Source organism: Ceratotherium simum, chromosome 21 (assembly GCF_057802395.1).
Source record: "Ceratotherium simum simum isolate JZ-2026a chromosome 21, ASM5780239v1, whole genome shotgun sequence".
Classification (NCBI taxonomy): Eukaryota; Metazoa; Chordata; class Mammalia; order Perissodactyla; family Rhinocerotidae; genus Ceratotherium; species Ceratotherium simum.
In genome coordinates this window covers 21904209-21929184 of record NC_141920.1, presented here as the reverse complement: position 1 = coordinate 21929184, position 24976 = coordinate 21904209, and the positions used below count along the sequence as shown (strand labels likewise).

General features: G+C 48.8%; 1 protein-coding gene across 2 annotated transcripts; it reads left to right on the top strand.

Annotated features, from left to right (window-relative positions):
* Nucleotides 1-362: 362 nt before the first annotated feature.
* LOC101401674 (lipopolysaccharide-binding protein) lies at nt 363-24958 on the top strand. Of its 2 annotated transcripts, XM_004430410.3 has the most exons (15): nt 363-496; nt 2279-2393; nt 3573-3701; nt 7039-7194; nt 7822-7885; nt 11271-11334; nt 13103-13194; nt 13723-13899; nt 15811-15870; nt 17797-17964; nt 19173-19240; nt 19775-19817; nt 21662-21725; nt 22538-22614; nt 24568-24958. In XM_004430410.3, exons 1-15 carry the CDS (start codon nt 373-375, stop codon nt 24610-24612), a joined length of 1446 nt encoding a protein of 481 aa, XP_004430467.1. In that variant the 5' UTR covers nt 363-372; the 3' UTR covers nt 24613-24958. The 2 variants fall into 2 exon arrangements, with proteins under 2 accessions (XP_004430467.1, XP_087301008.1); XM_087444882.1 differs by lacking the exon at nt 17797-17964.
* Nucleotides 24959-24976: the final 18 nt, after the last annotated feature.

Genomic DNA, 24976 nt, shown 5'->3' with positions numbered 1-24976 from the left:
CCAATATGAGGAAGAGAGAATTTGGATGGCGCCAGACCTGGTGGTGACTCCCAGCTGTGAGCCTGTTTCCTGGTCTGTAAACCCAGGCCTTCCCGGCAATGGGTGTGGGGTCTTCTTGTGGGAAGAGTGGACAGAAACCGTCACCAGAGCCAGGCCAAACCACCCTCTGATCCTGGGGCAGCAACGGGCTTCTCTGTGTGACCTCTGACCCCAACAGTGTTGCAAGCAGTTTCCGGTCCCTGTGCCTCCCCTTCCCGATCCCAGGAACCCGCCCACACTCAAGGGCCGCCCTCCACCCCTAGGCTACTTAAGGGATCTGGGCCAGCCCACCATCATTGTGACAGTCCCAGCCCACCCCAATGGGAATCCAGGATGGAAGGCTCGGCTGGGACCCTGCTCTCTCTTCTGCTGAGATTGCTGCTCACGTCCAGCCCGGGAGCCCCGGACCACAGCCCTGGCCTGGTTGCCAGGATCACCGACAAGGGCCTGGAGTATGGTGAGAGGCTGCGGCTATCAGCTGGGCTTGGCTGACCCGCCTGGCTGCTCTGGGCACAGCAAGGGCACAGATGGGGCACTCTCCCTTGGGTGGTGCAGCCTTCCGGGTCAGGCGGCCTTGGCTCAGATTCTGGCCTTGGCTCCTAACCACTGGGCCACTAGGGAACCTTACTTGTCTTAGCTGGCTTCCCCACTAGCCGACAGAGATAAGGATTTGGGTGCAGGTAGTTGATTTGGGAGATGATTCCAGAAAACACCGGAGGGGAGGGGGAACGTGAGATGGGAAAGGAAGGCAGCCAGGAGAGGTGTGTTATTCAACCAGCTGCCACCCCATTGTCTGAAACGATCCCAGTGGAAAATCCTTGGTCAAGTTTGAAAACACTTGCCTTAAAACTAGAGGTCAGGATGGAAGTTGCCTCCGGAGTCAGGTGGAGACCCGGCAGGGGCATGAGGGAGGCTGCAGGGAGCTGGGGGCAAGCTTCATCTTGCTCTGAGTGGTGACACGGGTGCACAGACAGTTAAAAACTACCCAGCAATACGTTTAAGATTAGTGCCTTTTAGGTACTTTATGTATGTTACACCTCAATTTTAAAGGATAGGAAAAAGTAGGACTATTTTTAAAAAGATGTTGAAACAAACCCTCAGAATTAATCCATCCAAGGGGCCAGGGATCTGGGGTGTCTATATACTCCACCCCACAGTAATTGATCGAGGGCTGCTCCTCACATTTGTGAAGCCTCAATTGCCTTATCGGTTAAATGAGGTAATAACATTCCCTTGGGTAGGGTTGTTGGGAGCCCAGACTGGCTGGGGGCAGAGAGAGGGAAATCAGGGAAGGCTTCTTGGAAGAGGTGAGGTGAGGTAGAAAAGATAAGTGGGAGTTAGCCAGAGACAAGGGGTAGCATTCTGGCAGAGAGACCAGCATGTGCATTTGCTAGAGGGAGGACTGCAGGTTAGAAAGAGGTGGAAGGGGAGGCTGCTGGTCCTTGGCATACATATGCCCTCCTGGAGGGCAGAGTCCTGGGTCTTGCATATCTCAGACCAAGCAGAAGGTCCTAGTAAATGCTGTTTATATTGAAACCCTAAATCAGGCAAAGTTTGCCTTTTGTTCCTTTCCACTGTGTGAATGTACCCTGTTCATTTAACTGATCCTCGAGAGCTGGACACTTTGGTCCTTTGCATATTTTTAATAACGTGAACCCTACTTGCTGTTCCAGGCACTTACTGAGCGCCTGCCGTGTGCCAGGCGCCAAGCTCGGAGTGCTTTGTATCTCGCGGTCCCCTTTGCACTCTGCGACGACCCCCTTCAATCCGCAGGCCACCCCAGTGAGGAAAGCATTGTCACTATTGCTATTTGACAGAGGGAGGAAGAGAAGGTTGAGGATTGTTCAAGCTCACCCAGCTAGAAAGATGCCAACGCCAGGATTCTGTCCCTAAAATCCTTACAGTTTCTTCTACCCGGGCCAGACGCCATGAAGGACAGGAAAGTGGAACCCCCATCCAGGGACACAGCCTCCTCCCCTGGTGGAGTTGCTGACAAAGACATTCTGTTTGCTCATCCATAAAATGGGCACGAACATAACAACACCACCTAAAATGCGGTGATGCTTCTGAGTGTTGCTCACGCCGCATGGTAGCAAGAGGGGCTCAGTAACCTGTAAGTGTAATTAGTGCTAACAAGGAAGTCGGCCTCTCTCCCCAGGGCAGGTGGGAGCCACAGAAGGGTTTAGAGCGGAGGCAGGCGGGCAGACCAGGCTGACTCCCAGCTTTTTCCTGTCCACAGTGGCCAAGGAGGGGCTGGTGGGTCTGCAGAGAAAGCTGCACGGAATCGCCCTGCCCGACTTCACCGGGGACTTCAGGATCAGCCACCTCGGCCGCGTGCGCTATGAGTTCCACAGGTGGGGCTCCCTTCTGCCGGGGCCCCGAGGTGGCTGGGCAGGTGGGGGGCGGTCTGCAGAGGAAGGGAGGAGAGCCCCAGGACTGGGTCGGGACCTCGCTGGGGCAGACCGTGGCATAGTTCCTCGCAGAGTTCAGAGGGAGGTTCTGGGAGGGAATTGGGCTCCTCCATTCGTTCATTCAAGAAAGATTAATGGAGACCTACTGGCTGCATGACCCGAGCCTCAGTTTCCTTATCTGTAAAATGGGGACGAAGCTGCTACTCCTTGGAGTGATAATCCAGGCTCTGGTCTGGCCACTGGATGGAGTCTGGAAGGGAAAATAGACCTTGAGCTTTAAATATAGAAGCTCAACTGTCAGAGCCGGTCTCCGTGCATCCAGGGGCATCAACAAAGGCTTCCCAGAGGCAGGAGCATCTGAGCTGAGTCTTCAAAGGGTCGTTAGACATGAGCAGCTGATGTTAAAATAAAGGCATGAGACACTTTTTGAGGGACGGGCAGTGGAGGGAGGGCAATGGAGCCCACAGCTCATCACAGCCCTCTGCTCATTACCACTGAGTGCTTTGTTCATTCCTTCTTTTATTCAGTGCAGTAGCAAACATTTATTGAGCACCTACTATGTGCCAGGCAAATAAAATGGAACTTGACCATTCTTTTCCCACTGACAGCCCCACAGTACGTGTCGTCATCTTGGTTTGCTTCTCCCAGCCCTTTTTGCGTCTTGAGGCTGCCCTTGACCTTCCCTGAACCTGATTCCTCTACCTGGATGTGGGGAGGGGACGGCTGGGAGAAGGAGCTGCAAACCCAAAGGGGGTGCATCTATGCCCCCGATTCCGGATCCCACCCAGGATCATGAGATTCGTGGGCTCTGATCCTGACTGTGTGACTTTGGGCAAATGCATCCCATCCGAGAGGTTCTATTTCCCTCTGGGAGGAGGGCACAAGAACAGTGTTGACCGCTCTGTGAGCCCTAACTGACATGATGGATGTAAAGCGCTTAGTGTGGCCGCATAGTCGGTGCAGGCACACGGCAGGTGCTCGGTAAGTGGGGGAGCCACACGCCTGCCTGGAGCAGGCTCTGCTGGCCTGGTCCCCACAGGAGGTCGGGGGTGAGAGCAAGCTCCCGGCTGAGGCTGGACCAAGCTGGGGCTGAGGCCGCCCTCCTCGTGTTTCTTTCCCCAGCCTGGACATCTCCAGCTGTGAGCTGCTGGGCTCTGCTCTGACGCCCCTCCCCGGCCAGGGCCTGAGTCTGGCCATCTCTGACTCCTCCATCGGGGTCCACGGCAAGTGGAAGGTGCGCAAGTCATTCGTGTAAGTTGACTCTGCTCCCAGGCTCTCCAGCCCTTAGCCTTAGCCTTAGCCTCCCATCTTTCTTGGGTCAGAGGTGTTCCCAGCTCAACAGAAAGGCCACATGGTGGGCGGGAGGAGCCCAAGCCCAGAGGTCAACCCGGGTCCAAGTCCTGGCTCTCAGATGAGTCTCTTGCCCTCTCATGCTTTCTGATGGGGTCATGGGCGAGCTAAATGAGATAATATTGTGTCTTAGTTTGCGTCCCCCAGCAGCCGACCCCAAGGCGAGAGTTCAAGTGCAAGTACTTTATCTGGGAAGAGATCTAAGGAAAGATCCGCAGGGGTCTGTGGTGAGGCAGAGAGGAAAGGGAGTCAGTCTGGCTGCTGATTGGAGCTCAACCCTCCTGGGGACTCCGGAGACAGTGGAGGCAGAGCCCATCCCTAAGTTAGCCCAGCTCAGCCGTATGATCCCTTCCCGTCTGCCGCTGGTCAGGGGTGGCTCCCCGCAGCACTAACTCTAGCAATGAGCTGTTCTCTGACCTCTGAGGTCCTTGGATGGAAGGTGGATTAGTCTGTTCAGGCTGCCATGATGAAATATCACAGGCTGGGGGGCTTAAACAATGGAAATTTATTTTCTCATAATTCTGGAGGCTGGAAGGCCAAGATGAAGGTGTCGGCAGGTTTAGTTTCTTCTGAGGCCCCTTTCCTTGGCTTGCAGGTAGCCCTCTTGCTGTGTCGTCATGTGGTGGCCCTCTGGGTGAACGCACCCCAGATATCTCTCTGTGTGTCCCAATCCCCTCTTCTCAGAAGGTCACCGGTCAGATTGGATTCTGGCCCACCCTAATGGCCTCACTTTCACTCCATCACCTCTCTAAAGGCTCTGTCTCAAACACAGTCACATTCTGAGGTCCTGGGGGTTAAACCTTCAACATATGAATTTGGGGGGGACACAGTTCAGCCTGTAGCAGGAGGGTTGACCAGTCTCTTCCAGGTGACCTGACTGTCACTGCCCTGTCTGATGTGGTAGCCTCTAGCCACATGTCTTTATGGAGCACTTGAGAAGTGGCTAGTCCAAACTGAGACCTACTGTAAGTGTGAAACCCCAGATTTGAAGATTTAGTACAAAAAAGAACTTAAGAAATCTCATTAATAGCTTTTATATTGATTACATATTGAAATGATAATATATACTATTAAAATTAATTTCACCTTTCTTTTTGCCTTTGTTAATGTGGCTACTAGAAAATTTTAAATTATCTATGTGGCTCACATTCTATTTCTATTGGACAGCACTGTTTTAGAAAGATGCTCGGTATATATATCACCTCTATAGACACATTCTTTCGATTTCCATGAAAGGAATCAAGCCCTATTCTTCTGTCCCGGCTTTTTTCACTGAAGTATCTTAAGGACCTCTTTATACGAGCAGATGAAGATCTACTTCATTTTTTTTTTTACCTTTTTTAATGTAATATTTTTATAGAGATGAAGTTCACATAACATAAAATTAACTATTTTAAAGGGTACAATTCAGGGGCCTTTAGTACATTCACAATGTTGTGTAACCACCACTCATATCTAGTTCCAAAACTTTTTCATCACCCCAAGAGATAACTCTGTACCCGTTAAATGGTCACTGCCCAGTTACCCCTCCTCCAGCCCCGGGCACCCACCCATCTGCCTTCTGTCTCTGTGGATTTGCCTATTCGGGAGATTTCATATACATGGAATCGTACAATCTGTGACATTTATGTCTGGCTTCTTTCACTTAGCATAACATTTTCGAGGTTCATTCACATTGTAGAGTGCATCAGAACCTTATTCCTTTTCATGAATGAGTAATCTTTCCTTGTATAGATAGACCACTTTTGGTTTCCTTTTTTATTTTTATTTATTTTTTTTGTGAGGAAGATTGGCCCTGAGCTAACATCTGCCAATCCTCCTCTTTTTGCTGAGGAAGACTGGCCCTGGGCTAACATCCGTGCCCATCTTCCTCCACTTTATATGGGACGCCACCACAGCATGGCTTGCCAAGCAGTGCGTGGGTGCGCCCAGGATCCAAACTGGTGAACCCCGAGCCACCGCAGCAGAGCACACGCACTTAACCGCTTGCACTACCCGGCCGGCCCCCATTGGTCTCCTTTTTTTTAAATTATTTATTTATTTATTTATTTAATTTATTTATTTGGGAGGAAGATCAGCCCTGAGCTCACATCCCTGCTAATTCTCCTCTTTTTGCTGAGGAAGACCGGCTCTGAGCTAACATCTATTGTCAATCCTCCTCCGTTTGTTTTCCCCCAAAGCCCCAGTAGAATGTTGTATGTCATAGTTGCACATCCTTCTAGTTGCTGTATGTGGGATGCGGCCTCAGCATGGCCGGAGAGGCGGTGCGTCGGTGCGCGCCCGGGATCCGAACCTGGGCCGCCAGTAGCAGAGCGCGCGCACTTAACCGCTAAGCCATGGGGCGGGCCCCGTTGGTCTCCTTTTTCAAAGGCTGCACGGCACAGGCGCCCAGGACTTGCTGATCCCGTCCCTGCCAGTTGACATTTAGATTGTTTCCTCGTTTTTTGCTGTTACCCATGATGTTTCAGTGAGCTGCCCCACATATATCTTGGCGGGAAGAGCCACAAAGTAACGACTTAGAAGCAAAATTACTGGGCCAAAGATACACGTGTTAAAATTCATTGAGATCCCACCAATTCGTGTCCCAGATGTGCTGTCCCGGACACAGTGTCTGGGGCTCCTGGCCCCCGCACCCTCACAGCACTGGGTATTAAAACTTCACAACTTTTATCGATCTGATAGGTGAGAGCTGGCATCATTGTTTTCATTTTTAATAACTTTTCATATGCTTATTTGCAATTGAACCTCCTGTTCATATCTTCGATCTCTTTTTTTTTCTTTTGGGCTGTTTTATCCTTTCCTTATTAATTTGTATAGGGTTGTTCTTTGTGTATTAAGGAAATTTGCTCGTGTATTAGCTCAAGATAAGGAAATAACTCTTTGGCTGGTTCATGATGCAACTTTTTTTTTTTTTTTACTTTGCATATGGTGTTTTTTTATTGACTAAAGTTTTAATTTCTATGCTAGCAAGTGGCTTCTGAGACTTTGCTCCAGCTGAGAGAGGCCTGTGCCCATCCCTGACCACAAACAAGTGAACCCAGGCTTTCTTCTAGATCTTCCATGGTCTTCTTTATAATAAATCCTTGCTTTGTAATAAATGTTTGTAATAACTTTTTGGAATGAAATTTTTACTCCAGCTCCACTTATTTTGGGGTAAGAATTGAGCTTCTTATTCTCCCCCTAAATGGTGGCCAACCCTAGTCTAGGAATCAGTTCTGGCCTCTCTTATCTCCTCCAGGAAACTGGACGGCTCCTTTGACGTGTGGGTGAAGGACATCACCACTTCCGTCAACCTCCTCTTGGGCAGCGAGCCCTCGGGGAGGCCCACGGTCACTGTCTCCAGCTGCAGCAGCCACATCTCTGACGTGGAGGTGGACGTATCAGGAGATTTGGGGTAGGTCACCGCTGGGACAGTGACCAGTTTGACTCCTGGTTGCCGCCTGAGGCCCATTCAGCCCGCGGCCTGGCATCTGATAAGCATAAGGGTCCAGGCTTAATTCAGGAGCCCATCCCAGGCACTTGGAGGCAATTCTTGGGGGGCCCTGCTGAGATTAACAAATGCAGATTCAAGCCGGAATATTGGTGTGCTATTTCCACCAAAAAATGAACTTCAGGGGACCACCATCAGGCAAATGAAATTTGGCTATTGGAGGAACACAAAGGCTTTTGGCCAAAGAAGAGTTTGTGAAAAATATACACAATGGGCAAATCTCTTTGATTCTCAATTTCCTTGATTAGAAAAATGTGGCTTCTCAAGCCCCTCCCCCAATCTACTGGATTTGATTGGGTCTCAGCAGGGGCCTGGGATGCCAGATGCGCGGAATCAGGCAGTGTGCTGGAGGTGGGCCCTGCATTTTCCTTCTGTCCCCGACTCCGGGGCACAGCAGGGTACCAGGAGGGGATGGAGAGGGCTCCCTTGGAGACTGGCCTGGCCAGAGGCAGGGGCCTAGCCTTCTCAGCCCCCTTGCCGTGCCTGCATTCAGGGGCACACAGCTGACCGTCCACTGTGCTCCATCCCCAGGTGGCTGCTGAATCTCTTCCACAGCCAGATTGAGTCCAGGTTCCAAGAAGTATTAGAGAGCAAGGTAAGAACGCCCCAGCTGCTGGCATCTGCTGAGCCACACAAGAGCTGGGCGCACGTCCTCACTGACCCCTGGCCCTGGACAGCCGTGGGGGCTGGCCCAGACATACTTGGGCCCAAGGCCCAGAAAGGACAAATCATCTGCCCCAGGTCATGGAGCCGGTGTGTGGCAGAACTGGGGGCAAAACACAGGTCTCATAGGACTCCAGGTCTGTCCAGCTAGGCAGAGAATGGTTAGGTGCTCCGCCAGGGGTAAAACAGCAGGGGCCCAGCGGAGACTCCCGCCCTCACTCTGCTTGGCCTTGCTCCCTGCCCCCCACTGCCCTGCATTCCACAGAGGCCAAAAGGGAATCAGCACTTAGGAGCCTGCAGACACCAGGCAGGAAACTTGGGGAGGGAGTTCGTGAACCAGGTGGGAACTCTGCTTTCTACCTGGGTGAGCTCATGAGCACCTGCCTTCGGTGGAGAGGCAGCAACAGAGTGTCCGGTTTTCCCATTAAAAAAATTATGTGAAATCTCTAAATTTTGTAATCTCTGGAGAAAACAAAGAGGTTGGCTGTTGACCTTCAGTTCCCCCCAAATCCTATTTCCGAGGTATTGTATAACTGGGGCTGTTGTCTGTAGCAATGACTGTGCTAGGGAAGGGAGAAAGTAATGAAGAAGGAAAGGGGAAAACACACCCACACAGATACAGACACATACAACCCCGCACACACTCCCCCACCCCCCTACACACACCCCACACACACCCCCCACACACACTCCCAACACACACCCCCTTGGTCCAACCTCTGGTCTGGCTTTTAGTGCCCTCTGGTGGTTGAAGCGGGAATAGCAGGAAGACCCCACAGATTGTGTGTGGCAAGATGCATCCCACTCCTTTTCTTGTTCTGGGGTCCTGGGGTCTAGGTGAGCTTGGAAAATATGCCAACCTCCTTCTCAAGCCCCCGTTGCCATGTTTCCATGCCTTTCTGAGTGGGACATAATATTCTTCAGCGGTGTGGATTTATACTCCCCTGTTGATGGTAGTGATAATGATTAATAACAATATTATATAAAATAGTAACACATTACAACTATTTATAACATAATAATTATCAAGGTAATAAAGTACCATGATAATTATTGTTTTGATAAATTAATATAATTAATGTTATATAGAATATATCATTATAACTATTCTTATTTATAATAATATTGGCAGCTCTTTACCGAGCCTGGGGTTTGGCCGGGAATAATGTGCTAAGCACTTTGCACAGACAGTGCCATTGAGTCTTAACCATAGTCTCTGAAGGAGCTGCCGTTTTCCACATCTGGCCGAGGAGGCTCTGAGGGGTGGAGTCACTTGCCCCCTGGTCACCTTGTTGGTGAGAGGCCAGGTCGGGACCGTGGAGCTTGTACCAAAGGCCTTAGAGGGGCTGGGTGTCTCAGGAAAGATGGAGATCTCACCTGACTCCTGGTCCTTGTGGGTCTTCACAAATCTCCTTCTCCCAGGAAAACTAACTGCCTGGTACAAGATCTTTCTATCGCCCTGCTCATGGCAGGACATGGTGCCTGACCAGCAGGGCTGAAAAGAAGAATGAGCACTCGCTGCCTGCTTGCTCTCTGGGTCATATGTACACACCCTCTCAGCCCCCATGCCCCCCAAAGCACCCTGGGAAACACTTGGCCTTGTCACTGAATCCTGTGGGTGAGGACCAAAAGCAGAGGGAGATTCTGCAAAGGTCACACAGCCAGAGGGGGCTGGACAGATTTGAACCCAGGTTTGTTCAACTCACCTGCTACACCCTTAACACTACCCCAACCTGCCTCTCCAAGAGGCCCTACTGTGTGTCTGGGACGGAGGTACCAGAGGGCTTCCCCTCCCTGATCATCCAGGTCCCCTCGGGGCTGGGGCATCCAGGCTCAGGCCTTTGGGATGGTCTGTTGTGCTGTCGTCTGAAGGAAAAGCAAGAAGGAACAGTCTTGGGAGAGGCCAACAGTTTCCTGGTTCCCCTGAAATCAACCACGAATGTTCCTCACCATGCTTTTTCTTTGCTTATGGCAGCTCCCCACTCCCAACCTCCTCTCCCCAAACTGAGCCAGCTGTAAAGGGGGGTTAAGATTCCCCCCGTGCCTGCCCAGCCTCCTGCATAGCCCGCTCCACACCCCTGTGCCTGATCTATGCCTGCTCACCCTTTAGCTTGCCCTTAAAATGTCACCACTTCAAGGGAGCCATCTCTGATCCCCACACTAGGCCAGGGCCCCATCACATGCCCTTGGAACCCCCCATGTCTCTCTCCTTCATTGCACATGTGTTTGCACAGCAGATGGTAGCTGGTTAACCAAAAAAGCTGCTACAGTGAGGACTCTCTCACTCACACATAAAGGAAGAAAATATTTACATAGAAATCCAGACGTTTTAAGATATAGTAAGTGTAAATTCATTTGACATCGGCTCACAAGTGTTCTTTGAAAATAGTCTCCTGATTGGCATTGCCTTCGTTGCATAAAATATTGATCTGCACAAATTCCAGCTAAGATTTTTTTCAGTCACAATGACAATTTAAAAACATTTGAGAAACAACGCCAGTGCAGAATCCTTCTAGATTTTTATGACTTTTTTCCTCCTGAGCTTTCCTTGTCCACACCAAATTTAACAGCATTTTCTTTAAGCAACTCAGCTTTCCAAAGCACTTATAGTCGATTTTCATAGAAATAACTCTTTCTCTGTCATATTTCATCGGTTTACGTAATAAGTCATTCAAGTGATTACAATAGCAAGTAGAGCAGATGGGTTTAGGAACACACATTTCCTTTTCTTGAGAAGCATGCGGTTCAAGTGGTGGCAACCAGGTCTGTGTATAAGTGGCACGCAGGATGCAGTAGCCCACCAGACGCGAGTGTTTGGTCTTCCCTGGGCGTCAGGGCCAACAGGGAATATTGATCAATCCAGCCAAACTGGTAAGTGATGACATTTAAGAAGTATCTACATTAATTATACGTTCATTCGTGTGGCCGTTTCTACTTACTGCCTCGTTCTGCTACTCGACTCCAGACTCTGCGAGGCCACGGCCTCCCGCAAGAAACCATCTTTAACGGTAGATCTTCAGGCAGTACCTCCAGCGATGTCCCCTCACCAGGCTGTGCAGGTGACCACCTGGCTCAGATGTCCAGCCCCGGGACTGACTGTGAAAGGTTCAATTGGACCCTACTGAGGTCCACATGGGGCCCACATGTTGTTCATCATTTCTGTTCCCTCAGTACCCAGCATGTGATAAGCACTTACAAATTTTTGTAGAATCAATGATCGGTGAGCAAATTTGTGAAATGATGTGACTCAAGCAGTTAGCACAGGGCCAGACCAAAGCCAGGGAACTCACTCAGGCTTTCTCTTCCGTTTCTTTCAGATTTGTGAAAAGATCCAGAATTCGGTGACCTCTGACCTACAGCCTTATCTCCAAACTCTGCCAGGTAGGGCACCTCACCCACTCCTGGGACAGTCGATTTCTCTTAATTTTTATAAAAGCATGTACATACCTCATAAAACCTTAAATGGGGTAGAAATGTAAAAAGTAAAAAGTAAAAGTCCCTTTTTCTCCCCAAATTTTCTTCCAAGAGGTAACCTCTGTTTTGGGTGCATCCTTTCAGATATTTTCTTTGCATGTACAAATATAAATATACACATACATAAGCATATGAATATACATTTATATATGTATTCCTTTTGTTCATGAATATGTATGTATATGCATAATTATGAAGATATGTGTATATGCATAATTATGAATATGCATTAGTCTATGCATTGTATAGACATTGTTCCTTTGTAACTTTATATCTTGGAGATCTTTCTATATCAGCACACATAAATTGATTTCATTTTTTCAAACTTTTCTGTGGAAGTTAATACATAGGGAAAAGGGCTCAAATCATAAGGGAACAGCTTAAAGAATTTTCACAAACTGAGCACAGGCATGTAACCAGCTCCCAGATCAAGAAACAGAACAGGATGGGCCTTGAGAGCCCCTCCTGTCTCCTTCTGTCACGGCCCACCTCTCCGGGGTAACCACCATCCCAACTTCCACCAGCAAAGATTAGTTTTATACTTTGTACATGAATGGAACCGTCCAGTATTTATCCATTCTACTGCTGAAGGCCATTTTGGTAGTTGCAGTTTTAGACCATTATGGGGAGTGCTGCTATGAATATTCTAGTACATATGGATGCACGTCTTTGGGTCCATAGTACATATGGATGCACGTCTTTGGGTCCATCCCTGGCAGTGAAATTGTAGGCTCAAGTGATATGCACAGGTTCAATATGATCAGATCCTGCCAAACAGTCTTCCAAAGTGGTTGTAACAGGTCTCATTTTAACAGCTGTGTAGCACTCCATCTTATGGATGTGGCTTTGTTTATTTAATAAGTCCCCGGCTGCTGGTCATGTAGGTTTGATGCCATCCTTTGCTGTTACCAACAGCGGGGCAGGGAGCACCTTGCACAAGCTCTTTGCCCATACGTGTAAGTGTACCCAGAGAACAATCCCCTACAAGTGGAGGCCCCAGATCTAGGATGAGCACGTGAAGTGTGGAGGGACAGCCTGACAAATTGTCTGAGGTGTTCTCTGAGGCCTTGGCCCCCAGGACTCCCCATGCTCACCTGTTGATGTCCCCCTTCAGTGGGGGCACAGGCAGGCACAAATGGCCCAATGCACGGACACAGGACTCCTGTTCCCCTGGGGCTTTGGAGGGGAGTGGCTGGGCCCTGGACGTGGTCTGACCTTCCTGGTTATTTGGTTCGTGTTGGTACGAGGCTGGTTTCCCTGAAGATTGAGGCCTCAGTTGTAGACTTGAGGAGGAATACCTTCGGCTGGAGAATTTTCCCCCTTGTGTGGCTTCCTTGGCATGAAGCTCCAGGGGTGCAAGGGCTGCCAGGCCTGGGCTCCTCCTGCTCTCAGGGTGTGTGCGTGCACGCGGGGGTGTGTGTGTGACTCTGGAACCCGCTCACGCTCCACGCTGAGCATACCACACCCCCGTGGCCAATCCACCAGTGGGACAAGAGAACCCGTGTCGTCTCTTTCTTGGAGAAGCAGCTCTTTGCCCCAGGGCTGGGCTGGCTGGAGGGTCTTAAGGCAGAGGGGCGGGGGGCCCTGAAGAAAGTCACAGGGAGTGTGGGCCAGCCAGAGCCCCCACCCTTCTCCATCGCCTGGATCCTTATCCTGCCCCTCTCCCGCTTCACAGTCACTACGGAGATGGACAGTCTCGCCAGCATCGATTACAGCTTAATGCAGGCCCCTCGGGTAACAGACCAAGTGCTGGACGTGATGTTTAAGGTGAGGGTCCTGGGCAGGGGCATGGGTGGGTCCAGCCCCAGTGTGGCATTCCCTTAGGGTCAGCCCTTTCTTGGGGCCTGCTGTCCCCCTGGCTTCAGATCTGTCCTCATCTCCCCAGTGGTTCCAGCTGTGTCGAGGGCAGGGCAATGTGGAGTGGTGGGGAGTGTTCCCAGAGCCAGGATCCTCCCACGGGTGTCTTAGGCCTTGAAACCTCCCCTCCCGCTTCTTCCCTCCTTCCCCCGTCCCACCACGCAGGTGAGATCAATCAGAGCTGGCCCTAGGTGGAGTGGAGAAGCCGGCCATCAGGTCCTGTGGGTTAGTACACCAAGGCTTCTGGGGCGCTTTTCATTAGGAGATTCTGGATACACAACACTTTGACCCAAAGGAAAACATCTTTAGTGGTGGAGTTTCAGACAGGGTCTCTAGCCAGTACCTCCTCATCGGGCTGCAGAGGTGACTACCTAGCCCAGATGTCCAGCCCTGCGATAGACTCTGAAAAGTTCCATTGAACCCTATTTCTCTCTCCAGGGTGAAATTTTTAACCACAATCACCGCTCCCCAGTTCCCTTCGGTGCTCCTGTCATGAGTCTTCCTGAGGAATGCAACCGAATGGTCTACTTTGCCATCTCTGATTATGTCTTCAACACAGCCAGCCTAGTTTATCAAGAGGCCGGGTACTTGAACTTCTCCATCACGGATGACATGGTGAGGATGGTGGCAGAATGACAATGTAACCTGGCCTTCCTTCTTTCCTTTCCATCCTGTTTACATCAGTGAAATAGTAAATTATAATTAAGAAAAAAAATCAAGACCAGGAAAAATATGTTAGCACAATTTCCTTTTTACTTTGGCTGCCAGGAACCTCAAAGTCAAAGTTCTTTCTCCCTTATAAGAACCGTGGAAGACTGTGGCTTGCTTGTCTCTTTTAGTTTCCCCCAGTCTAGATCTGTTATTCTAATTCATATTTTCTCTCATCCTGATGGTTTGTGGAAATTTTTTAAAAAAAGATTTTAGTGAATGAGGCAGGATAACAGATACACCGATACATGCATAAAGTTACTGTAGGGGAGAAACTCCTCCTCTAGGGAGGAGAAGTTCCTCTACCCTCTAGGTCCTTCTGGCTGGTCTAAGAATTAAATTAACATGAGACAGAATAACAGGAGAAAATCAAACAAAGTTTAATAACATGTATACATGGGAGAAACCCAGGAAACTGAGTAACTTGCCAAGATGGCCAAGCCACCACCTTAAATACCATCTTCAGCTAGAGACAAAGGAGGGTGTTGGGGGTAGTGGTTTGGGACTTCAAAGGGGAGGAAGGCAATTTACATGGAGATGGACAAGCAAACGTTTGATAAACAAATGTTTGCTGGGCCATCTATAGACATTGGGACCCAAAAGAGATCTTTTGATAAAATGGCCCTTGCTAGATGCCTTGCTGTCACCACACCTAGAATTATCTATGGTGATGGCCTATCCTGGGGACAGGCCCTTCTATCTTAAATTCTTTTAGGCGGTTAGAGGGAAGGTCAAAGTTTCTTTCAGAGTCTTCTGTTCTTAAAAATAATTAAGCCAAGGAGACACATTTTGGGGTAGCTGATTCTGATCCCCCACATTACACAGAATAGGAAATAAAGACCAAGTTAAAAGTAAAGCACAATTATGAAGACACTGGTCCCATAAATTGATTTTTTTTTTTTAAATCACAAATCTGTCTGGGAGCTTCTTTGTAGCCAAAATGGAAAGGGTACATGATTTAGTGACTAGTGGTGGAAAGGAAAGACAAAGTCTTCCTAGCATTTAGCTCTGAAACAACTGTCTCCAGTGTGGCTTTGTCTAAGGGACACTAAATTTTATAGTGGCTCACGCCTTTAGTATTTCTCCAGTTTCTCTAGTATGTCTGGATTTCAGAAGGTTGTTTCTTACAGCTCTTTGTAAAAGCTGAGGCCTCATGTACAATGTCAGGATGGTGGGCGAACACACTGTAGTCCAGCCGGGATGATCCAGCTTCCCCTGGTGATAAGTCAGGGACCGTCTGCCAGACGGGTGGAGGGACTTTTTGTCCTTCAAATGGTTTCTCACGCCCAGGCTTTCTCCTTCTATTATCATGTTTGATCCCCAATCCACCTGTGGTACGTCCTGTCTCTCAGTGAAGGGGACCATTCAGCTGTGTTTAATTGAGTGCTCACTACATGCTAGGCCTTGTGCTGAATGCTTTGGACCCACCATCTCATTTAGCCCTCACAATGACCTGATAGGTGGGGACCATTATTATCCCCATTTTACAGGTGAGGATGTTGAGGCTCAGAAGGGTGAAGGGACTGGCGCAAGAACACACAGCAACAAAGTCAGATTTACAGATTTATGACTGTAAGTCTAACCCTCACGGACCCTCTGAGGGGGTCCCACATGTCACCTAAGCTTCAGGGAGAGCAGCCAAGACCCTGGGGACTCACGTGCTCGTGGTGGATGCAGGACAGGCATCTCGTCACTGCCATGGTAACCTCGGGCAGTCAAGAAGCTGACTATGGAACAGCCCCTCGCCCTCCCGTCTCTCTTTAGACCTTCAGCTCCGGGGGGAGCACCCTAAAGCTTCTTTGTGTCTCTTTGCTGCAGATTCCACCTGAGTCGCCCATCCGACTGACAACCAAGTCCTTCCGTCCCTTCATCCCCCGGGTGAGTCCCCTCAGCCCTTGTTGGGGACTTGAAGGCCCCACTAGCCTTCAGCTCTTTCTCTTCAAAACCTCCACGCTCCTTCAGCTTAGCCAAGAGTCAGAAGGCGGCAGCGAGGCCCCCAGTGAAGGCCGGGGTGCTGCAGGCTTCAGGCTCCCTTCCCTTCAAAGCCCACACAATCGAAGCCTGAGCCCCGTGTCTCCTGGGACCCCATGTTGTCCAGTCTTTCACTGGTGATGTCTGAGAGTCCCAAGGAAGCCAACACGTCCCACAAAATGTACCCTGGCTGATAACATCAAACAATTACAGAGGGCGTGCTCGGGGCTGGGCACTGTCCATGGTGCTTAAAAAATTATATGCCTGGATAATAAATTCTCACGGCTCAGCATTTCAAAGACATAAAAGGTCATAGAGTGCAAAGTCTCCCATCCGTCCTGTCCTCTAACCACCCAGTTCCCATCCCGAGTCCACCAATCTCATCAGATTGTATACATCCTTCTGGGGATGTTCTGTGTATATACAAACAAATACTGTGCATCTTTTCTCTCCTTTTTTTACACAAATGGAGGCATATTATACACACCATTTTGTACCTTACTCTTCCCCTTACTGTACTGGGAGATCATTCCTTATAGGTAGATAAAGAGCTTCCTCATCTTGTTTTCACGGGTGTCCAGTCCCCCAGTGAATGGATTCACCATAGTTGTTTAGCCAGCGTCCCATGGAAGGATGTGAGATTGTGTCCAGTCTTTGGCTACCTCACTGTTGCAGTAAATAACCTTGTAGCTCTGTCATCACTGGGCTCAACTCTTCATATGCAGCATCTCATTTAATCCCACAGAAACCCACCTGTCCTCTCCCTACCTTCCGAGTCCCGCAAGACGCAGCACAGACAGGCAGTAGTGTTCAACATGCCTTGCAGAGGCCTGATGATGGCTGAGAGGAATTAAATGGTGGGAAATTTTTAAACTTCAAGTCCTGCAGTGCCTGGGTCATGTCCCTCCATTAGGCGCCCCCTACAGGCCCTGTCTCTCCCCAGCGCCCCACGACAGCCCAATTGGCCTCCTTGTTGTGCTCGCTTGGGAGGGCCCTTGGCCGCATCCTGGCTCCAACATCCTTCTGCCCCAGGAAGGGAAGGAACTGTCCCTTCCCCTTCCTGCTTGCATCATAATCAACCCAGCCCACCTTCTTAGTAAAGTGGTTGACCTCCTCAGCCTTCTAGACCTCTCCCTTTTACAATAAATGTAGATTTCATATTTGCATAACCAAAAGGCTCATGGGACTATTGTTCTTCTACCAACTTCCCCGCAAAAAGGAACAATCTTGCCCCCAAGTTAAATTCCAGTTAAACAGAAAATTGCGAGCACTTTTGAGATGGTGGGATCTAGTTGTGTCAAATTTCAAAAACACTGGCATCTGGTGTCCGCATGTACAGTTATCTGAGTGCGATGAGGGTGTGGAGAAGCAATAGGTCTCACCCATTGCCCGTGGACGGGTAGGAGGTGAAAAAATTGGCCCGACCTTTCTGGAGGACAGTTTGGCAATACCTGTCAGAAACTTTAAAAATATCGCTGCCCTTTGATTCTGCAATTCCACTTCTAGGAATGTTTCCCCCCAAAATATTCCAAGGGAACACAGAGGGGTGATCATTTTAAGGGCAAAACCTTGGAGACAACTTGATGCCCAACAGGGTTAGATCAGTTACAGTACCCATGCACAAGGGAATACAATGCAGCCATGAAACAGATGACACAGGCTCTGACATGGGAAGATGTGCAGTTTTATGGTTAAAGAGAAAAAGCACAGAACATTTTGTGGAAATAAAACCAACCAAAAAGCATTCTCAGCTTTATCTGACTCCCTCAAGGCTCTCCCGGCAAGCATGCATATTTCCTTGTCTTGACCTAATCTTCTCGTTCCACCCTCCAGTTAGCCAAGCTGTACCCCAACATGAACTTGGAGCTCCAGGGAGCAGTGGTCCCGGCCCCATTCCTGAACTTCAGCCCCGGGAATCTGTCTTTGGCCCCCCAGATGGAGATTGAGGCCTTTGTGGTCCTGCCCAGCTCCATCAGGGAGCCTGTCTTCCGGCTTGGTTTGGTAAGGCTCAAAGCCTTTGCAAATGCCGTTCCCTTCTCCTGCATGCTTTTCCCCCTACTTACGTCCTGGCTAATTCCTTCAGATCTCAACTTAAATATCACTTGCTCAGAAAGGCCTTTCGCGGTTGCCCTGACCCTGATCCACCTTAGGCCCTTTGTCATTTTTTTCTTGTAGCACACTAGTATTTTTCTTCATGGCATTTATTATAAAGATGCTTACGTAGCTGTTTGCAGGTTTATTTGTTTAAGCACGCATCTCCCACTAAGTGAGTCTGGGCTGTGGTGGGGAGGAAGGCATGGGGGTCTTTGACCCATTTGCTCTGCTCTGTAGCTACATCCGACCCCTGAAGACTACATTTCCCAGGCTCCCTTGCACTCTGACTTCCAGCTGGTCAGCCAATGGAAGGCACTGTCAGGAGAATGGAGGGCAAGAGGAAGGAAGAAGCCAGAGTATTTTTTCCTCTGTCTTGGAGAGAGACTATGTCTCCTCCGTGGCTGCTCCCATAACCCCAACTCCTCCCTCTGTCCTTCAAGTCCTGGGGGGAAGCAGCTTCCTCCTCTGCTAATCTCTGAGTTGCCTCTCCATCTCTTTTTTGGCTTCTCAGCAATTCCATCACTTGTATAACAATTCCCTATATTAAATTCCCTCTGCATTAAATATTGAGAGTGGTTTCTCCTTTCTCGATGGGCCCCCCCCAGTAGAGAAGGGATTCTGAGTCCTTTAGGGGTCCTGCTCACTGGATAGAGAACTTTGCTCTCTTATTTCAGGTTTGAAACTCACAAGACAAATCTCTGGAAGGGTAGCTGTTCCTAGATGCTACATCTGCAATTTGATATTGTTACCAAAATATTTTACATTAAAGCAGAATCTATTATTATTAATATCATTATTGCTAGGTCTGAATCTTGAGACAGCTAGAATCAATCCCCTTTAGAGACCTCTAGGCATGGGCACTCTGCACCTTCTCCTAGTGGTCTGTTCGAAGGTGAACTGCTATCATAGTCAGCAATTTCAAGTGCAAATGTTCAGGGTCAAGTGTGTCTGAGCACCGACACTGAGCCTCCCGGGAGTCTGCAGGTCAGTGGGCGAGTCCCTGCTCTAACTCCTGGGGCTGTTGGTTCAGAGGAGAAGCTGGTCCTCATGGTCGTCCTTCCCGTCTCTGACCACCTCCCTCATTCAGACCCGTGTCCTTCTCCTGGCTTTTCCAGGCCACTAATGTGTCCGCCGTGCTGACCTTCAATACTACCAAGATCACTGGGTTCCTGAAGCCGGGAAAGTAAGTCATCCTCCTGCCCACATGGGGGCGCCCAACTGAGCTCGGTCTGGATGCTATAGCTGAGCCTCTGAAGCTGGGGGTGGGGATGTGAGGAGACCCACCTGTCAATGTTGGGGGCCCACGATTTGGGAAGGAAACTTGAGTTTCACCCCAGTTGGCTCAATTCTTTTGCCCCACTGGTCCTGCCTCCACAAACTTCCTTTCCACCTAAGCCCCATTACTTCCAAGTTTCCAAAGAATTTACTAATTCTGCTTTTTCTTAATCTATAATTTTAGACATTCGCTATATTGACTTCCTGAAATGATAAACATTGGGCCCTTTTATGCTACCTACCTCTCCTCTGCCAGTCTTCTTAATATAATTGTACCATTGTTTTTGGTTACTCAATCGTCTTTTTCACGCCCACCTCTACCCCACCCTTGACCCTGTGCCTTGTCAAGTAGGTGCCTCCTACTTTCTGGGGACCCCCACATTGCTTAGGTTTCCCATGGGCGTAATGCCCACATCTCTGAATCTTCTGTGATTCATTATAGGGTACACATGGAACTAAAAGAATCCAAAGTTGGAGTATTCAATGTAAGTTATTGATGTTTTTATTTATGAAATGATTAGGACAGTAATTAATTTAGAGTGTTTACTAAGCAATACTATGGCACCTAGAGTAGGAAATAGAAAAAGAGAAGAGCAGCTATCTGCCCTAAAGAAGTAGAGACGCTCTCGATGACACAAAACAGGGCCAAGGAACAGTTACATCCCAATATAAGACAACATATAATTAAATATTAATTAAATCATCTATTGGACAGAATTTTTTAACTGCGAGGAACAGAAAGGCAATTCAAATTGTCTTAAGCAAACAGGAGGAACGTAGAGAGTCATATAACTAAAAAACAAACGACAAAAAAAACTAAGGCTAGAGATTTCAGGCACAGCTGGATCCAGGTGCTCAAATTAGTGCATCACGAATCTCCCTGCATCTTTCCTGCATTCTGCTTTCATCTGTGTTGGCTTCATTCTCAGGTAGGTTCTTCCCATTAGTGGAAAACCGCCAAATTTTCTGTAGCTTCATTTAAAAAAAAAGACTTACAAAGGAAAAATCCATATGCTACCTTTCATTGGATTAATCTTAGTCATGTGCCAGTTCTTAAGCCAATCACTGTGGCCAGAAATTGGACCAATCGGCCAAGCATGGATTTCATCTACATTCCTGGAGCCAGGATTTACAGCCCCAAATCACATGGACTAGGACTGGAAAGGTGGGTTCCCAGGGGAAATTAGAGACCCTGTGACTAAAACAAGAGGCACTGCTTGCCGGGCAGGCAAAACTAAGTGATGATTTCACAAGGAGGACAAAGTGGTGAAGTAGATGGCCGCCTATTACAGGAGGAAAGAGAATGGGAAGTCGGTGTGGGCTGAAGGGATTGAGGAGAGATTTCTGAAAAGAGGGAAAGTGGACGATGGCAGCTGCTCTCCACAGGCGGAGGGGGAGATGGATAGACTGTAACGTGCAGTAGTCGTCTTCCTCTCTACTCTCCCACGGATGCTGGCCCCTCTGACCACCGTCACTCTGCCCTCCTCTTCCCAGACTTTCCCTTATGAAGAGGAAATAAACACATAAAGTGTGGGGAGAGACAGGGCCCACAGGGACCCCGAAGGATGACCCCTGTCAGAGAATAAAGGACGAAGTGAATAATGACATACTAATATTGTATCTGTGCATGGCATATAAAAATATTCTATAAAGTAAAACAATCATATGTAAAGGTTCACAAAAACTCATCCCTATCATGTTTTCTGAACATAGAATGTAAAAAGCAAGAACTGTAGAATCAGATAAATCTGGATTCAAATTCTGACCCTGCTGCCCAGTTTCTAGCAAGCCACTTTCCAGCAAGCCACTTTCCTTCTAGGGGCCTCAGTTTCCTTATCTGTGAAATGGGGACATTAATGTCAACTTAGAGAGGTTTTTGTCAAGGTTGAATCAGATACAAATGTAATGCTTTGAGCCCTATACCTGGCACATAGTGAGTGTTAAAAGTGGTGTTTCATAATTGTTGTTTTGACTTAAAATTTTTTTTATTACACAAGTTCTTCAGGAAAACATTCTCAATGTAAAAAAATTAAATACTAAAGATAAGGCTAAGCCAGACCTTGATGTTCTTCCTAGAGGAAAGACAGTTGGGTGTGCAGTCTTCCAAAATTTTTCTATCCCTTTGCACACATATAAATGTGCGTCTCAAAATAGATTTACCTTATAAAATAGTGACATAATGTAGGTATCTATCTGCAATTTACTTTTTTCAAGACTCTTGCCAGGTCAGTACATACAGAGCCACCCTGCCCCCAGGGGGGCCGCGTGGAGGGTTATTGGAGGGCAAGATGGCACAGGTGGTGACTGTACCTCTCCTGCTCTCCACCAGGTGGAGGTGTTGGAGGCGCTGCTAAACGTCCACATTCTCAACACTCTCTACCCCAAGGTCAACGGTAAGAATCACTGTGGATTTTTCCATGTCGAGTGGACATTGCCCTTTGGGTGAAAGAGAGCTGGCCTTGGACTTGGATCACAGGGCTCTCCTACAGGCCGTGTGATCTTGGGCGAGTCACTTTCCTCTGAGCTTCAGTGGCCTGTCTGTGAGATGGGAGTGTTGAAGTCAGCCTCATCTTCCTCCAGGGCTCTAACGAGGGTTGGGGACTGGGCTCTATGGAGCGCGGGGGAACCTCCTCATAAGAGGGAAGGAGGGACTCACGGACGTGCCCCCACACCCGGAAGTGGCAGGTGAAGGATTGAGGACCAAGTTAATCTAGAAGGCCCAAGGTAGCCCACCTCTGAATTCACATTTCCCAGTCAGTTGCCAACGCCCTAGTCAAAAATTAAAGCATAAAGCCCTAACCCTCTTTCCATGAGGCCCTGCTTCATTCGGCTGCTACAGAAGCAGGTGGAGGGCGGAGAGGGGGCGTCCACCAGCTTCTTATCACAAGTGTGTGCTGCCCGTACCTGCCACTTCCTCCGTACAGCACTGTGGCTGAGGGCTCAGGCTCCTGTGTCAGCCTGCCTGGGTTCAAATCCCAGTTCTGCCACTTTCTAGCTGTGTGACCTAGGACAAGTTACTTGACCACCCTGCGCCTCAGTTTCCTTATCTGTAAAATGGGCATAGTAATTACACCCACCTCATAGTCTTTGGTGATAATTAAATGGGTATAGCATTTGCAGAGAGGACCTTTTTTTTCTTGTAAAACTTTGTCTATGATTGTTATTTCTTAACAAATCTCTCTCAATGTTGTGCCTCCACCTCCAGATAAGTTGGCAAAAGGCCTCCCCCTCCCTCTGCTAAAGCATATTCGGCTCTACGACCTTGTTCTCCAGATCCACAAGGTCAGTGGGTTCCGGGGGGGCTCTGAGGATTTGGGGGGCTGGTTAGCTTGCGAGGTGCAGAGGCCATGACTCAGTGGGTGGGACGCAGCCCAGCCTGCAGCTGGGAAGCCTGGACTGGGGAGGGATGCCCTGGGCACGACTAGACGCCACAAAGCCATCCACGTGTCGTTCAGAAGTGCCCCTCTGTTGCGGCAGGAGGCATTTGACACAGCTCCTGCCACCAGGGGTGACCTGGAGGAGCCTCAAGACCAGCTCGTTTTTGAAAATCCTGCAATCCTAGACTTGCCAACAGGTCAAGTTCGGAAAGCCATTTGTTAAATTTTTAAAACTTCTAAATTCTTAAGTGGAACAGCTTTATTATAAATATATGTTTGGTGTGCTCCTCCTCCCCGTTTTAAACAAGTAACATAACCACATTATACACAGTTTTGAAAATTATTTATAAGCGCATTGCCCCACCACATCAACAGATCGGATTGCGGGGTACCTCCTTCCAGCCTCTCGAGTTCTCTCTAAGCAGTTACAAAGTTTGTGCTTGTTTATTTTGGATAGTTGCATTGCTGGTGCTCATACCTGTCTTTTTCACTTTTGTTTTTTTTCTTTTTAAACTTAACATCACCCCCTTGGGCTTGTTCCCTTTTGGCAGTCTAGTCCCCTCCCTCCCATATTAAATACTGTCCCATCCACCAGATGGACCATAATTCACTTAGATATTTTAACACCAAGGAATATATTGGATTCTCCACTATTCTTTTTTTTCTTTTTTTGTGTGTGAGGAAGATTAGCCCTGAGCTAACATGCACGCCGATCCTCCTCTTTCTGCTGAGGAAGACTGGCCCTGGGCTAACATCCATGCCCATCTTCCTCCACTTTATATGGGACGCCGCCACAGCATGGCCTGACAAGCGGTGCGTCCGTGTGCACCTGGAATCAGAACCGGCGAACCCGGGGCCACCGAAGCAGAGCGTGCGCACTTAACCACTGTGCCACCAGGCCGGCCCCTCTCCACTATTCTGACCAAGCATTTTATGGTCCACCCGTGCCCCACAGTTAAGGTTATCTTTCTAGAATAGCATCTCTAAGGTGGGATGACTCACGGGCTGTGAGCATTACAGGAAATGCTGCATTGTGCCTGGTACATTGTCAACATCCAGCAAATAAGAACTAAGGAGAGTGAAGGGCAGCAGAGTGGCCAGGAGCAATGAAACGTTGACCAACTGTCGTATTTGAAAAACAAATGTCCAAAGCCCCTTTGGGCCCAGCGATATCAACACCCAAGTACTATAGAGTAGTTACAAGGAGTCAGACAGATCTTTATTCAAAGCAAAGATGGAGTGACAGTTCACGCAGTTGGCCTCAGTTTCCCCCTCTGTAAATGGGGTGCAGCCCAGAGTTCACTGGGCTCTTGTGAAGATTAGAGGCCAAGTCTGAAAGCTTTCTAGCTCAGTTTGGCACATGGGAAGCGATTAGAGGATTTATTATATATTATCATATTCATTAGAATTTTGAGGTCAGCTCCGTCCATTTGTTTGAGCACCAAAGGCAGGGGATAGGTCCTTATGAGAAAGAATTGGACCTTTCCTTGAGTTCCGAATTCCCACCCATTTGGGTGATGGAAACTTATGAGGAGGTAGGAGAGTAAATCCCAGCGGCTCACAATTTTGTGTTATTTGCCAAGGAGAGAAAATTTAGGTGACACAAAGGACATTTATGAGGACTGCCAGGAAGCAGCAGCTGGGGAAAGACAGATAAATTGCCGCCTTAGAGAAGGTAGCTGGCAAAAGCTATGCTTTATGGAGACCTTGGGGACGGAGACACACTCACAATTTACGCGTTGACCTGGTTTCTGCCAGAGCTTGTGTTTCTCCAGACACAGGCCTCCCTTCAAATCGGAGAGGCATTTTCTGGAGTAGAGGGTGCATTTACCATCCTGTCCTGTCTTGTCTCTCCTAGGACTTCCTGTTCTTGGGCGCCAACGTCCAGTATACGAAAGTTTGAGGGCAGGGAGGAAGGTGGGGCTTGGAGGCCACAGCTGGATCGGCAAGTTGCACTTCCAGATGCGCAGCATACTCCCAGAGATTCTGGGAGGGTGAAGACATTTCTGTTCTCAGCTCTGGGGGCGAGGTCCATGTGGCCTCTGCTCCCACACTCCTCCTCCTCGGCAGGGGCACCCACGCCCTCTCTGACTCCGGACTTTACCTTCCTGCCAGGATGGATCATTCTCCCCCTCAGGCCTGTTATATCTTTAAGGGCAGGCACCGTCTTTTTTATTCACCATCTGATCCCTGTGCCTAGCAGAGTGCCGGCACTTAGTAGGTCCTCAATAAATATTTACTGAGTGGTACTCCAGCTGAACCTCCCT